This window comes from Phodopus roborovskii, unplaced genomic scaffold (genome assembly GCF_943737965.1).
Source record: "Phodopus roborovskii unplaced genomic scaffold, PHOROB, whole genome shotgun sequence".
NCBI classification, from domain to species: domain Eukaryota; kingdom Metazoa; phylum Chordata; class Mammalia; order Rodentia; family Cricetidae; genus Phodopus; species Phodopus roborovskii.
Window position 1 is genome coordinate 8,422,179 of NW_026126585.1, and position 17,822 is coordinate 8,440,000.

A 17,822-nucleotide genomic window follows, 5' to 3' on the forward strand; every position below is an offset into this window, starting at 1 on the left:
ATGTATGATATTTTCTTTTATGCAAATAGGTGATAATGGAATGACGAAGCAAGTATACATATAGATATAATATATTGTATTAAAATATTGTGTTTTATGTGCCATGTTACATTTTCATTTAATTTCAGTTGATCTTCACAATATATTTTAATGGAATTAAATAATTTTCAAATTGGCCTGCAAAGAATAAAATCTTAATATTTCGCACCTTTAACCACAAATTCTGTCTTTGGTTTGATGTTTTAATTTAGTCATTCTCCTAGTATGTACTATTATCTTGTTAAGATTTTAATCTAAATTTCCCTAATACCTAATGAGGTCAAACACATTTCAAGCATTCATTATCTTCCTCATTAAGTGTCTATTCATGTATTTTGTTGTATTGGTTGATTTTTTGTTATTGTTTTTATACTGGTACATTGGATTTACTGTGGTTTTTATTTGTGTGAGATGCATTTCAGAAAACAGTTTTATCATATGTAGTTTCGATAGGCATTTACATAAGAGTTCCTGTTGACTTTCTGATTTTAATGACATTCCATGTATTTTTTTTTTCATGATTGTTTATTATTTAGCTAATTCAGTAGAGGAGAATTCAGTAGTTGGAGAATTTCCAACTGCTATGATCAAATTACTGACAAGAAGGAATTTATCTTAAGAAATAGTTCATTTCATGTTATAGTCTGAGGGTTATAATCCATTATGACTGGCAAGGCATGGGAATGGAGCAGGACACAGGCTGGTCACATTGCATTCATACTCAGGACTCAGGGAACAAACAGGAAATGGAGTTGGCCTAGCAATCTTCCACCTCCTAAAGATTTCACAGCCTTCTCAAACAGTGCCACCAATTGGGGACAAAGTGTTCAGACACATGAGGCTATGGGGTATATTTCACATTTAATGCATAAGCTAAGTTATAGTCCACACTTTCCTCTGGAAGATTGACATGACCTCACTTCGGATTTAGAGCTGTAGTTGATCTCAAATTGCAGTTAGAACATTATTATAAAATAGCTGCGAATAGTTCCCTCCCATTTGGTTGGAGATTATTTCATTTCCCATATAGCTATCAACTGCTACCATACATGATAGTCCATTTTCTGCAAGTCATGCAATCCCCTGATAGTTTGCGTTCTGTGCTTCTCACCTCCCAGCAAGAAGAGTTCATAGATTTGTCTAATGATTTTTGCAATCAGGTTGTACGAATGCATCTAACTTTCTTCTTCTGTAGGTTTGTCTTGAATTATTTATATCTGTTGATTTCCCAATAAATTTATTTTATATTTTTACTTAGCATGTGAATAAGAAAGGGGGAGGAAGGGAGGGAGAGAGAGTGTATGTGTGTGAGAAAGTAACTTATTTGAGGAGGTCAAAGGACAGCGTTGCTGTATTTTTTCTCTTCCTACCATATATAACCTGAACTCAGCTTTTCAAGTTTGGGAGCAGACACCCATACTCTTAGACACCTTGTTGGAAACCATTATAAATTTAAGTATGCTCAGCATAGCTGAGAAAATCTGGGTGTAATGGGGCACACCTGGGACCCAGCACTCAGCTGGTAAAGGCAAGAGGATCAGAAGTTGAAGGCGTTTCTCCACTACATAATAAAATTAGCAAAGGATACATAAACACCTTTCTAAAGGGAGCGAGGGTGGGGGGGGACTAAACTGGATTTAACTTGGACTATGATGAAATTGGAATAGAACTAATTATTTGACAATACTAAGCCTTTCAATTCAAGAGCAGTTATTTAGCATTTAAAGATATATTTTTATAATGTTGTAGAACTAAATGCTGAGTTGTTCAAATGTACCCCGACATATCTAACATTTAAATGTATTATCATGTTTCAGTTTGCCTCCATTTTAATACTATTACAATAAAAATGTATTTGTTTCATTTTTTTAATTCTTTATTTTTTTCTGTATTCTCTATTTTGAAACAAGTTAAACTTAGCCAGTTTTAGAAAATGTATTTTTTACACATTTGTACCAATTGCTAAACTTTTTCTTGTTTGTTTCATTATTGATGTTTTCTCCTCTTCTAAATAATTTGAAAAGATTTCAAAGATGAAAATGTTATTTTTAATTGTGTGTGTGTGTGTGTGTGTGTGTGTGTGTGTGTGTGTGTGTTTGGATTTATTTCCAGAAAATTATTATCTATGAATGAGAGTTCCTCTCGTTAATATTTCAAAACTTCTTTATTTTCTTGAGGAAATTGCCTTTCGGGAGTTTTAAATGTAGTTTTCATGAAAGTAGAAAGAATGGGTACCTTGAACTTACAGCACTCATAGCTGAGGTTGAATTGCTCATCATAAAAGCCATGCATATGCATGTCTTACTGTGTACAGGAAAGTGCATGTGAGTGGAGGTCCATGGAGGCTACAAGAAGGTGGCCGATTTCCAGGAAGTTCTGAGTTGCCAAGTAGGTTCTGGGTGTCAAACACTTTTTACAAACTGTACAACCTTAATGACTGATTGGTCTCATCAGCCCCTCATTTTAAATTTTGAGGCAAGGTTTCTTCCTCTACCTAGATATGGTCCTTAGACTCCATGAGGATTACAGCTTTGATTCTCTGGCCTCTGCCTCATGAGTGCTTGGATTATAGGCATCCTCCATGAATGTAGGCGTATTAAACCACTCTTATATTCCTACAGCAAACCCCATTACTCTACATGTATCATGTTCTATGTACATTGCTAGAGTTGAGAGTTAGCACATTTAAGGTCATTTTTGTAAATATATTTATGAGAATATTTTAATTGTCTCTGGACTGACATACTGACAGTTGAAGATTTTGTTTTTGTTTTTTTAAATCATTTTTAAATCTCCTGTCTTTCAGGCTGGCTTTGACCTGAGTTCGATCTTGAACTTTGAATACTCCTGCTGTCACCACATCTGGATTATGTGGTTCAGATTACTGACCCTAGAGTTTTGTGCAAGCTAGGAAAGCATTCCCTCAACTGAGCTATATCCTCCTGCCTCTAGTTCCAGAGACCTGGGGTAAGAGGGATGTATTATCAGGCCCAGGTTATGGGAAGATGAGCATGCGACACAAGGCTTCATGCATGCTAGATAAGCAACTAGCTAATGGAGTTACAGTTCTGATTCAGTGTCTTTTTCTGCCTGACTCATTTAGTTACAAAAATGTCATCCAGATTCATCCATACTACCTGCTGATTGCCTATAATTTCTTTTCTTTAAAAGACTGAATAATAAATGATTGTGTCATGCTTTCTATTTATTCAATAAACATCTACTTACTGTGATTTTCAACTTTAATTATTAACCTGACACACCTTGATAATCTGGGAAAAGAGTCTCAATGAAGGCTTTCTTTTCCATTTTATTGGCTTCTAGGAATATTTGTGGGTGACTGCCTTAATTAAGTTGATTGATGTGAGGACACCCAGCCCACTGCAAGCAGCACCATTCCCTAGGCAAGGGATCCTGAACTCTATAAGAGTGCAAACAAATGGAATCAAGCGAGGAAGCAAGCAAATCAGTATTCATTCCTTTCTTCACCTGGTCTGGACTATGGATGCACTGATCAGCTGTCTCCATCTCTTGGTGCAATGACTTGCCTACAGTGATGGGCTATACATTGGTAAGTCAAAAGACATCAATTTTCCTTTCTGTTATCTTTGGAGACAAAGACACATTATTAGTTAAGCCTGTTCTCAGATTTGTGATGCTGCTGATATAATCTTATATAATTTATGTGATTTGTATGATTTTAGTGGTTTACTGAGGAAAGTGTAACCAACACTGCTTCCTCCATCATTCCCACAGCAGAAATTTGTGTAGTTTCTTTTTAAATAACCCTAGAATCCTTTATACATCTATCAAGCATAAAAACATTTAACTATTGATTCATTTTCTTTACCAAGAGCCATAAATAGGATGCACATTTAAGTTGTTGCAGACCTTAGAAAATTTAATTTTAGAAACTGAAATTCAACTCCCTGTTATGTGAGAGAGGAATTAAATGACTTTTTTTGTTTACTTTTATTTACTATAGGGAAGGAAATGCTACCACAGAGCTAATGCGAGCTGTATGAGAACGTGGCCATCTCTAAAGAAAATGGAGAGAATTCTTCCAGTAATATCAAGGGAAAGAGAAAATATGGACAGAATCCTCAACTGGAAAATGCTCTATGTGGTTTAGATCACCTATGTGCAGCAAATCTTAATTTATTCATTTAATTAAGAGGGGTGTGCATTCTCCTTTGATTATTCTTGATGCCACTCCCTTGAAAATGGAAAATTTAAGAAAACAGATTATAGTGTGAACTTTTATTTACCATGCTTTGAATGTGTATGTGTGTATATCTATTCACATACCTTTATGTGCATATGCATGTCAAAGCCAGAAAATATTGAATATCTTAATTGGTCTCTGTGTTCCTACTGAGGCAAGGTCTCTTACTGAACCTGGAGCTTAGCAATTCAGCCAACCCGTCTCCACCTCCAAAATACTAGTATTACAAAGGGGTCAAACACACTTGTATGGACTTAACTTGGGTGTTTAAGTACTCAAGACTATGTGAAAAGCACCTCATCCTCTGAGACATCTCCCCAGCCACAAAAGTGTAGACATTTAAGTAAAAGACTGAAGTTTCTACACGAAAACCTAACCAGGACTGACTTCCAAAGTAGCTACTCCTAGCCATTTTACCTTACACAGAAGATTAAAATAAGTTAAACTCACCCTACTGCATGCCCCGGTGGTGGACTCACAGACCGTGAGGATGGAGATGTTCTGAGGCCGATTCAACCACCTGACCACTGTCCTGGTATTGCTCACCCACTTAACCATGGTGATGTAATATTCTCTAGTTTGGAAACAAAAATTAAAACTTATGTTTAGAGCCTGAGAATCAGTAGAATACTGGTAAGATCCATGTGTTGTTTTATATGCAATAACCGAAATATTCACTATAAGAATGTTGTATTCTGTGTACATATGTAAACATACATATTCTTGCTTAAATATTCACATATACAAATTAAAATAAATGTGCTTGTATATATGCAGATTATATATGGACAAATATACAGAAGATATGACAAAACATATCGAAATGAATCATTCCCCAGATTTTGGAATAATGGAAGCCAGCAGATACTCGTCTTTCCTGAAAAATGTTTATTGATCGGGACTAGCATGTGAAAAGTAAGTGTATAACTTTAACACGATGCTACACTTTTCGTTAAAAGAACAATGGATAGCCAATAAAATGCAGAACTTATTCTTAATGGTTATGTCCTATGCAGCACTTTCATGTTTTACCTTATGTATATGAAATCTTTGGCTACAGAGGTATTTAAGGTGTGTGTGTGTGTGTGTGTGTGTGTGTGTGTGTGTGTGTGTGTGATGTTTAATGTTCCCATCAATAATGTTCTCATCAACTAAACTATAGTTTGGAATCAGCTAAAAGACAGATCTCTGACAGGTTCATGACAGTGTTTCTGAGGAGGTTTAACTGAGGTGGAAGGAGCCCATTGGAATGTGGGTGTCATCACTGCACGAGTTACAGACTGAATGAAAGGAGAGTGAGCTGAGCAGAGCCATTCATTTCTCTCTGCTTCCTGACTGTGGGTGCCATGTGACCGGTAGCTTCTTGCTCCTGCCTCCAGGCCTTCCCCACCATGAGGGGCTGTACTATTAAACCATGAGCCCAAATAATCCCTTCCCTTCTTTAGTTGCTTTTATCATGTATGTTATCCCAGCGACAAGAAAAGTAGCTAATACAATAGAGTTTGTTTTAGTCTGTTGTTACAAAGTGGTTTCAATATTTCAGTCATAGTATTTTATAAAATATTTGTACTCGTCTTGTCTCAAACAGTTAAAAATAAAAAAAGAAATCATAATGAAGCACCTGGCTGGCTAGATATTAAAATTGTAGCATACAAAATGTTAATTATTGTGTGTATAATTCCCTCAAAGTGAAGGGAGATTGTCATAAATGTATAATACGTATTTTATTTATAACCTATTTTGATTTTATGCTTGGAAAATAACATAATGCATCAGGAAATTCTGAGTTCCAACATGTCAAAGCCAAGCCATCATGGTATGGTAAAAAGGAAAAAGGAACAACTTTCTAGGTATGTCCCCAGTTCCATGACAGAGGTGCGTCATTTCAAAAAACAAAAGTTTCATCTGTGGCTGCATTAAAACTTGTATTTAAAGGCTCAGAGCTAGCTCAGTAATTAAGAGTAATTGCTGCATTGTCCTGAAAACCGGATTTCAGCATCCAGCACCCTCATGGGACAGCTTCTAACCCCGACAGATAACTTCTCTGGGTCCAATGCCCTTTTTCTCACCCCTATGGGTGCTGCACTCACATGATTGGTATAGACGCACACACACGCACAATCACATAAAAAAGGATACCTTTAAAGAAATAAAACAAGACTGATATTTGTGTGAGTTTGTGAAAAGTATTATTTATAACAGAAAAGAATGATAGAACAAATATGTTGTCCTTGTTCAGCTCTGGGAAGAGATCCAGCTACGTGAATCTCACATTTTTTTTTTCTGTGCATTTCTGAACAGCTACAGTTTCCTCTAAAATATGTTAGCCTGTCAAAATGAAGATGCCCACCGAAGGACAAGTATAACTTGCCATGGAGTGATGTCTGAGATATTGTTTTCACAGCCTATTCAAAACATCTGGAAGCTTTCACAACCAGCTGATTTTTGTTTACAAATTGCCAAGCAACTCCAGGAAACCATAATACCATATGTCATCTCACTGGGCCAGGAGTCCTACAAGGAGGAGTGTCCTACTCCACATTCAATTTTTTTTTGAGAAAATTATTTTGCATACACAATATTTGGCATTATGACCTCAAAAATGCATACGAGTTCTGGAGAGGTGGCTCAGGAGTGTCACAGAAACACAGGAAGGGAGTTCAAATCATACACACTCCCATGTACAAAATGTAAGCATCAACCTGTTATAGATGATATAGAGCTGAACTTTGAGAAAAAGGAATTGTATGCTCCACATGCAACCATGGAAAGCAAGGCCGAATTGTAACAATACATATTCCTGAATGGAAATTATAAATGGCTAAAATTATGCTAAAGTTAAATGAATACTGTAAAGATTTATAAATCTTGCCACAAATTATGTTAAAATTAACATGAACATTGTAAGTATTTATCAACGTCTATAAACATCAAAGAGTCCACAGCTTTAGGGAGAAATGTCTGTATCAACAAATTGATTTTGAACCTACATAAAATTTTGTCTCAGTTACCTAACCTAAAAGGAGTGGGGCAAATTGAAAAGTGAAAATAACATGAAACAATAAAACACCAGAATTCAAATATTTGTCTGAAGTGCTCTTAGAAAAATCTCCCAAATCCATTCAAAGACAGGCATACACTTCATCAAATCTATAGCCAGGTCTACAGTGACTTCCAAAAAAGTTGTGATGCTTGTAGAACAACTCAAATCCTTTAAGCACACTGCTGGGAACTGGTGTTTTTAAGTGGATGTAAATTTAGATGTAAAAAATTTCAAAATAAAGTGCTTGCGATTAAACACTTATATTGATCCTTGACAAAACGATTCGGCTATTTTATACCTGTTACTCATGCTTACAAAAATTTAATATGACATAACTTAGTATACATATTTATACATAAACACCTTCAACTTGGTATCTAAAATCTGAACAGTGACAACTATCTCTGGAAACAAATTTACACAGTTTTAAAAGGAACAGTTTCCAAGTACTGGAAATTTCCACTAAGTTGTTGCACACAGGTAACATGGAAATTAGAGAAGAGGTTGATACCTAGGAATGAAGGAAATACGGGTGTACTAGCTGAATCTCTTCCTATGATTCTGCACTTCCTTGACCTTAAGGTCCCAGGTTCACATCTCACTTTGATTCCCATCACACACTCTGTTAACTCATAAACATAGACTGAGTCATAGAGCAAAGACAAGCAGGTTAAAAGGAAAGTACTCGAATCATGGGTGAGTTTCTATCAGAGCACGCCCTGGCTTAGGAGACAGAATTGCCCAATGGGTTTGTGGGATGGAGTCCCAGAATCACTTCAGGATGTGTGTGGACCTCTGTTAGCTGCCTTTCGTACTGTCTGTCTGCCTTCCTTCCTTCCTTTCTCTCTCCCCTTCGTCCTTTGTTCCTTCCTTCCTTCTTTCCTTTCTCCCCTCTCCTTCCCTTTCCTTGCTATCTGCATATAAGAATGTGGATGTGTAAACATGTGCATAATAAATATGATGAGGACCGAATTCAATCTCCATTTTTCTCCTTAGGCACTCTCTACCCATCATTATCATTATTATTGCTATTTTTATTATCATGGGCCACAGGGTTTCTAAGTAGCCTAATGGCTCACCAGTTCAATCAGACTATCCAGAAAGCCCCAGAAATCTGCATTTTTCTGTTATATCACTGCTGAGATTAGAAGTATGGACCACCCTGCCTGTGCTTTTTTTTTTTTTAAATTTGAGTTCTGACGATCAAACTCAAGACCTTCGTGTTTGTACAACAAACAGTTTATTGACCGAGTCATCTTGCTAGCCTCATGCTTACATTGCCATTGATTTACCTGCTAATCATTGTCTCTTCCCAACATTTGTGTACCTACACATGCCATTGTCTTTGAGCATGCCCAAAATTCTATCCTAAGTACACTATAATGGCTCTCCCTACAGACTCAGAGACAGAGAGAGAAGTAAAAATCCCCAAGGCAAAATGTAGATAAAGAGAAACAGATTAAAATAATAACTCAGCATTCAAAACTAATAATAAGTCTCTATGTCTTGATTTGGGAGCTGGTTGGTGGCCTAAAAGAAAGCCTGGTATAATCTGTGCTAAGATTAGTGTGGCTTTATCTTTCACAGGTGTACATGCATCTTTATTTGTGACTAATTCGCTCATATCTTGTAGATCAAACCCAGAAACAGAACTTTCTGTTTGGTTCATTCAACCCTTCTGCACCATAATTTTCAATCCTGAATCACTTTAAGCTTCTTTCACTTTAAAGTGGATAAAGTACTCTGAAACTAAATGCAATGGTGCTATCTCATTGGACTTATGCTCCCAATTGACACTGAGATTTTATCGCAGACATTCATTCTTTCTGAGTTTTATCTTCTCCATTTATTAAAAAAAAATAAGTTCACATTAGATAATTAAAGAGGGCCTTAATCAGAACTGTTACATGAATTCTATTACCTTTTAAAATAACTTTCATATGTATTAGGGTGTGTTATCTGTAAATATACTCAACTGAGACTAAATTTTCCTAAATATGTGAACACTCAAATCACTTTTTCTACAATAAGACACTTTGGGTTGATTATAGAAGTCATTAAGCTTAGCTCTATCTCATCTAATCACAGTATAGATTATACCAAACACACACACACACACACACACACACACACACACACACACACACACCATGTGTAGTATGAACTACACTACACACACAAATATATGAAGCCACACTTAAAAAAACAGCGGTTATTTGATAGACTGGAAAAGACAAAGACAGGTATATTACCTATGAATAATGAGATCACTCTTCAAGATTAGCTACTGGCTTCATCTCATCTTGAAGACTTTGGCAACTTAACTATTACACTGAAGGAAGCTCTTTAGAAGCTTGAGATATTTAGGACTTCAAAGTATAAATAATTATCTGGTCAGTGCTGAAGATGTTTCCAATACTAAATTTACACTTTGGGACATGTATCATATGTACCTATTTTCAGTGCTCATTCAGGTATGTGCATTCCACAGTGCATGTATTGGGGGGTGGGGATCAGAGGACAACCTTAGATGCCATTAGCCTCCTTCTACCATGTTTGAAGCATGGCCTCTTTTTGCTTGCTACCTTGGCCTTCATTGTTGTTTGACGGGAGAAGTCATTCTGTAAATATGTTTCTCTTATTGGTTAATGAATAAAGCACTGTTGGCAAATAGGAAGGCAAGATAAGTGGGACTAGGAGACAAGGAGGATTCTGGGAGATGTAGTAAAGAATTCAAGATGTAGAGACTTTAGGGAAGAAGGTCCAGGCCCTCTCTGTGGTAAGATGAGACCATGTGGAAACACTTAGATTAATAGAAATGGGTTAATAGTTAAGACAGAGCTAGCCAATAGGAAAAACTAGGAACAGGCCAACAGCTTTATATCTAATGCAGCATCTCTGTGTGTTTTTTGGGGCTGATGCAGCACTGAGACCAGGCTGGCAGGAAAACTGCTCTTAACACTTGTTGGCCCAGGAGCTTCCAGTTATCTCTTGTTCCTGGCTCCCATCTCACCACAGGTACACTGCAACTAGGCACACAATGTTACATATTTCTCTGTGTGTTCTGGAGAGCTGTGCTCTTTCTTCATGAGATTACCTACTGAGTCATCTCCCTGGGTCCTGTTCAGACATTATAAATATAAAGGCTTCTGATCTTAAAGTAAATTGTATTTCATTCAAACATTCTGCTTACAGAAGAACACCAAATAATCTATTGGCAAGTTGTGTGCTGGGGGGGGGGGATTTAGGTAAGTCACATACATTTTAGAGAGAATTTATTCTCTTAAATTTGTTTTCTCCCCACCCCCAGGGCTCAAGTAGCCCAGGCTGGCCTGGAATTCCCTATGTAGCTGAGGATGATCTTGAACTTTTAATAATCCCAACTCCCCTTCTCAAGGTCTGGGCTGGCATCTGTGGTTAGTGGTAGGGGTTTATACAACCCAGCACTTTGCCTGTGTTAGACAATCAGCCAACTGAGCTGCAGCTCCAGTCCCTGATCCCAGCCTCCTAAACAGTGCCATTAAAAGAATGGACCAACTATACTCTAGAAGAAAACTCAGTGGAAAATTAGCCTCCGGCCTCTCTCCTTCACATTGCCAGGCAAAGACCCAATCATCAGCATCCTTTGTCATTTGTGTGGTACCTCTAGTCACCTTGAAACTAAATACTTCTTAGGAGCAGCCAGACAACCAGAATGACTTCATTCCCAACTGATGGAAGCAACCTCCACTTCATTTTCAAGTGGAATTGTGGCACTGATCACATCATTTTCTAAATTGCAACAAAATGATAATTGGATGGAAAGTATCTATTTCCTCTTAAAAGTGGAATTGAAATTGCTTACCTTGATTTAAAAATGTCAGGCGGCATCAGCTCCAAAGTATGAGTTGGTCCATATAGGTTTACAACATACAATTTCACTGTTGGGTTCACTTGACCTGCCTTTGTGAAAATAAAAGTTGTAATATGTAATATATAAGCATTAGACTATATTAAAACAAAAAAAGAAGAGGAACTTCAAATTGTGTGTGTGTATATGTGTGTGTGTGGGTATGTGTGTGCAGTGTTTTATGGGGGTTGAAAAGTTCAATTTCTCTGAAATGGAAATGATTTTCACATTCAACCACTTGATTACTTTCAATTGTTTTTGCAGATTGCTGCTTCTGGAGCATTTTCATTGGACAAAGGTTATAGGAAATCAGAGTGACTATATTCATTAGGAGGTTTGTCTATGCTCCTTCCTCAGAGCTGCAGCAGGACTGAGCATGCAAAACAGCCAGCAAACCAAGTGACTGGTCACATCAGAGAACATGCATTGGAATATGAAACTTTCTACCGGCCGTGAAGAGAGGGAAGGAAAGGAGAGTTAAGGAAAGGGGAAAGAAGCTAGTGGTAAAGATGTGAGGAATGGAAGGAAAGGGAACAGAATACGGAAAGATAGAGGAAAGGGAAGGGTACAGGAAGGGAGAAGGCAAGGGAAAGCCTACCCACCAGGATTATAGAAATCCTACCCAGGCAGAGCATTGCCATTAATCCCAGCACCCACAAGGCAGAGTCGGTGGATCTCTGCGAGTTCAAGGCTACCCTGGTCTACAGAGGTAGTTCCAAGACAGACTCCAAAGCAACACAGAGAAACCCTGTCTTAGAAAAAAAATCCTACCCAAAACAGGCTTCTACAAGTTATCCTTTGTCCTCCATACATGCATGTGTGTGTGTGCTAACACACACACACACACACACACACACACACAAATAAAATGTAATTTAAAATAAATGCAGAAACATTAAAAATACTGTTCACATGAGTCAGATACCACATGTTTAAAATTCAAAAGAGCCTAATGTAGTCCATTGCATTAACATGCCATCTTTCTCTTTAAGCTTTACCGATTACTGAATGGGTGACTCATATTTTTAAATGACCCTAGAGAGGTGCAGAAACAGCCCTCACTGAGACTATGGCAGGAAAAGTAGAAATGCATATATAATTTGGTTTCAGTTAATCAAAATTCCATTAAAGGAACAATAACTACCACATGTGCCAGTTGGTACACTTCTAACTTCTAGTTTGTGATGTGTTCTAAAGTCTCGCGGCCTAGATTTGTCACTAAATGTCCATATTTCAGTACAAAGATTATTTGAACCATTCTCTAGATGAAAATAGAGATGCTAAAGTAAAATCCCTAATACCGAGGAACCTGAGGCTAAAACTCACATACTACGTGTGCCTTCTGTAACTACCAAACAATGACAAGAAACAAATGGTGGTCAAATACACTGTGAGCTAGAAAGACAAATGAAGGTGAAATCCCTCAAACAAACCTCAACCAGCTTGCAAAGGGGAATGAAAGCATGACCTCATGCTGCGCCTGAGGAGATGGCTGAGTGGTTAGACCATGTGCCATGAAAGCATGAGTAGTACAGGAGTTTTGCTCCCCAAAACCCAAATAAATACAAAATATATTTGTTGGCTGTCTCTTTTTTTTTGCCACAGAATCAGAAAAGGCTACTTCTGCACCTCAAAGAGTCATTTAAATATATGGGTTGTCTATTTTAAAATCCGTAAAGCTTACAAAAAAAGATTGGGCACATTAATGCAATGACATTCCCGCCACAATAGGTGGAAAGGGGACACACAAAGAAAGCTGGCAAAATAAGCCATATCAATGAACACTGGGTGAGATTGGGAGACCCTACCTCAATGGATAAATAAGGTGAAATAGCAATTTAGGAAGACTTCTGACGTCAAATTCTGCATGCATGCATCTACTAGCATGTAGAGCTATACACATGCACTCAGCACACAGCCATGAAAAATGGTGAAAGAAAACTAAAGAAAGTGTGCCCGCATTAAGAGAGGATGCATCAAATCAGCCGATGTATCACAACACGGTGCTAAAAAATATGCAATCATCCTCATGGTGTAGTGAGGCTTGAAACGGCTGCATGTGATATAGAGAAGAGGAAAAAGAATTAATAATTACTTGAGTTGGAAATTGAAAAAATGTGATCAAGCTTATTTAAGGACTCAAAAAAAAAAAAAAAACAAAAAAAAACAACATGCTCAAGGGACTGACACAAAGTCTGAAACAAAGGCTCCAGACAACATAATGTGTTCTGCTCAGAGCGAGTAGGCCCCTTAGCAACTGTTTTGTTCCGTTATCACTAGAGATTGATGAATCTGTTTTGACATGTGTCACACACTGACCAAATCTTTGTAGCCAAAGAAAGCTGTCGGGAAAGGCTTTTACTAGAGCATTGCCATGTACTAAGAGCCATTATGCAGATCATACTTAATTTATGTTTTTTTTTATTATTCCTTTAGCTAGATCAAGTAAGTTCAAATTTAAAGTTTGTTTTGTGATGTAACATGGCCACACAGACACTTCATTGTCAGCACCAATTGGCATCATCTGGGACCTTAGAAACATAAAGCCCTGGTCCTCAACTCACAGACCAAGAATTAGAATCTCCAGGTATGAAACTATGTATCTGTGTTTTAACTATAGAGCCAAGTCATTGGTAACCAATTCTGATTAAAAAACAAAACAAAACAAAACCCAAACTTTTTAATGTTTTTATCTTTCTCTGCCTATTACCTATAATCATCTGTCATCTGTACTTATATCTATCATCTATCTATCACCTATTTGTCATTTATCATGCAGTGTCACTTACCTATTACCACCTATTCATCATTTATGAGCCACCTCTTAATAATTTATCACAGTCACACATTTACTATTTGTCAACTATCCACCATCCAACATAAATATATGTCAATATATCTGTCATATCTTATTATATCTTTATGTTTTTCTATTTATCTATCACCTACCTATCTATCACCTATTTATTTATCTATGTATCATCTGTCATGTATCTAATTGTCTACCTGTATTCTATCAATATATCACATAATACCTTTAATCTATGGTCTGACATCTATTTATCACCTATTTATTCTCTATTTACCATATACAATCTATCTGTTTTCTATCTGTTTTAGTTAGAATTACTATTGCTATGATGAAACTCCATGACCACAAGCAACTTGTGGAGGAATGGGTTTAATTTGCTCACAGTTCCATATAACAGTTTATCATCAAAGGCAGTGAGGATAGGACTCACTCAGGAGGCAGATGCTAATGCAGCAGACACATAAGAGAGCTGCTTGCTGGCTTGCTCCTCTTGGCTTGCTCAAGCTGCTTTCCTATAGAACCCAGGACCACCAGCCAAGGGATGGCACCACCCACAATATCCTGGGCAAGCCCCAATTAATTATTAATTATGAAAATTCTCTATAAGCTTGACTTCTTATTGACTAGCTCTGTCTTAAATAGTAACCCATTTCTGTTAATCTAAGTGTTTCCATGTGGTCTTATCTTACCAGAGAGAAGGTCCGGACTTCTTACCTCTCAAGACTCTACATACTGACTCTCCTACTATATCTCCCAGAATCCTCTTTGACTCCTAGTTCCACCTATCTTGCCTTCCTATTGGCCAACAGGGATTTATTCATCAACCAATAAGAGAAACATATTTACACAATGACATCTCCCACCATCTCCTCTCTTCTGTCTAAACAAAGAGAAGGCTTTTAACTTTAACATAGTAAAACATAACACAACAGTTATCAAATAAGAACTATAGTTATCAATATTTAGTATGTTAACATTTAACAAGCTATTCCATCATCTATCCTATATTTGTAAGTCTAAAGTCTTGTATGCAACTTATTTTTAATCCTAAGGAAAACTATAACCATAACTCTCTGTCTTCAACTCCATCAAAGACCACAGAAGGGTAATATACAAACTCTATAATTGACAGGAAGAACTCGCCATGTCAGTCACCTGAAGTTCTTCTGCAATGTTCCATCTTCAGCCTATAGGCCATAGTGTTTCTGGCAGACTCCTCAGCAAAGCATATCCATTTTGTATAGCCTATCAATTCTCTGTCAACTATTATCTGCTATATCATTATCTGTCTATTTATCTACTTATCTATCTATCTATCTATCTATCTATCTCTCTATCTCTCTATCTATCCTCTATCCACAAATATACCTGTCATCTTTCTATCTAAGCATACCTCATTGTCTGTCAGAAGTTAGTTTTAATGAGAATGGTCAAGAGGAAATGATGTCTACCTTCAGCACAAAGTTGACATGATCATTGCTGTGACTGGAACATGTTTAAAGTCTGGGTTACCAAAATCTGTGAGTTAGAGGAATCTAAGTTCAAAGGTTGACTCTGCTCTAATGTACCATAAAGTATGTGGTTAAAATTCTAATACACAATTTACTTAGTTTAAAAAACTGAGACATATATACCTCTGAGAATATGTCAGAAAGCAGATATCATGAGAAAAAAATGTTTTCTTTCCGTGGCTAAAATGCCATAGTTTCTTTATAATAACTAACAAAGAGCTGACTAAATAAGCTATCTAAAAGAGGATATGGCAACACACTAAAATGATTGGTGTTTTTATGATGCTAATTCTTACCTCATTAGAGAAATTTATGCTTATATTTTTATAATTTAATAAACTAACTAGATAAATAAGGAAATTAAGTTAGATTGGATCTTTCTGTGAACTCTTACCAATAGTTTATGGTTTACCTTGTCAGAGACACACAAACTCTGATCATTCTGCCACTGAAACGGTGAATTTGCACCTGTGCAGAATGACTGATATCCCAATCAGCTAACACCAGAATGCAAATTAAAAATTGTACACATGAGGCCGTTTTTATATAAAGGTACCCTAGTGAAGCATCAGGCTGCTTCCAAAATTTTGCTGTTCAGCATTTCATAATCTCAGTTACATTTTTACTTTTCCATGGGGTTCAGAATTAAGCAAACCTAGTGAGTTCATTTGCACCTTTTAATATTCGAATCATTCAGAGAGTGTGCAAATTAGAGAGCTCATCTCCTTCCTTTCAGCAGTCCCATTTGCCACAAAGACTGCAAATCCACAGAATCCCTTCCTCCATGATTCTGAAATGCAAGCCTCAATAATAATTAACCTTGTTTTACTGGCAACTAAATTGTCATTAAACTAGATAATGTTTTAATTAAGAAGATTAACCTGAGGTTATAGAGAGAGAACTCCGCATCTCTTTTATGCTGAGTTGCTAATGATAGGGTATTTTATGAGCACCAAATCGTGCTGAATTAAATAAAATCCAAATATATTTGTTTGGTGTAAGTGTTTCATCAGTACATCTGACCGTGCTGAGATTTGCTGCACCAGTTTTTAAATCTAGCTTAATTTAAACAGCAATTTAGCATGAACTCAGCGTTGTCTCCATTCCTAAAGTGTCACTTTCTGAAAGTTTATTGTATGCAAGCAAATTGAACCTGCCTTTGGTATGGGAAAACTAATGATCATGTAAAAGTAGAGTAGAAAAGAGTGAGTTTGAAAATTAAATGGCATACTCAAAAAGATACTGAAATTCTTTGTGAGTACAAGGATCTAACCCTAGTTTTTATTGAAAACTGATTTCTTAAATACATGGGTGGTTATCTCACATAAAAGCGATATCCAGGCAAGGATAATGTCCCTTAGTTTTGTCTGATAGAATGATTATTCATTTTTGTTTGTTATGTATGTTGACGTGTGGGCATGCATGTGGCACCAAGGGCATGTATTATGTATGTATGTATGTATGTACGCATGAATGTATATATGTAGAGGACAAGGAACACACTTGGATGTCGTCCTCAGAAATATGGTCACATCCTTAGATGCACAAGTCACTCATTATTTCATGCTCTCCAAGGGGGCTTGGCTGCTGGCTAATGAGTTCCGGGGTTCTACCTATCTCTATCTTCCCACTGCTGGGATCACAACCTTGCCAGACCAGGCCTAGATCTTGTTATCAGGATAATCCAGATAATGCCTGTATTTTCAAACTCAGGTCCGCATGCATGGCATGCAAGCCCCAGGTTTTCCATTGAATACTTTCATTGACAGTCAGTGCCCACTCAGGACCTTCCTCACACCATGCTCCTGTACTGATTCGGTGAGACTCCCTGCTGCCCATATATAGCTGAGTCTGTATATGTACCTCTAAGAAAATAACAGTTGTTCCATAGGAGTTTTGTTTACATTGATTTCTGCCTGGAAATAGCTGTGACTTAAAGAAAAGATTTTTTAAAAAAAAAATATATGTATAGGTTTGTGCCTATATTCTGTATGCATGTATATACAGACATCTGCAGAGTGCAGAGGGTAGCATCAGATTCCCCAGAACTGGTGTTAGCTATGTTCAGCATGGGTACCAGTAACAAAACCCAGTTCCTCTGTAGGAGCAGGAAGTGCTCATCACTGCTGATCCATCTACCCATCTCACAGCTATGCCTTTCTAGAGAGCACTTCACCTTTTCAAATCTCAGCTTGTCTGTTTATTGAAAAATAAATGGTTGTAATGAAGACCGAACGAGGGGAAAAGTAGTAACCTCCTTCAAAACAAAAAAAAAAAAAAAAAAAAAAAAAAAAAAAAAATGG

At 37.0% G+C, this 17,822-nt stretch overlaps 1 protein-coding gene across 1 annotated transcript in view; it reads right to left on the minus strand.

Moving 5' to 3' along the window:
* The window catches only part of Dpp10 (dipeptidyl peptidase like 10), a 604,540-nt gene that overhangs the window by 68,637 nt on the left and 518,081 nt on the right, over positions 1 to 17,822 (minus strand). Inside the window, exons 10-11 of the mRNA XM_051203984.1 lie at positions 11,152 to 11,249; positions 4,715 to 4,838 (exon numbers count right to left, since the gene is read on the minus strand). Of these exons, the coding sequence (XP_051059941.1) occupies positions 4,715 to 4,838; positions 11,152 to 11,249 (222 nt within the window). The remainder of the gene's footprint in view (positions 1 to 4,714; positions 4,839 to 11,151; positions 11,250 to 17,822) is intronic.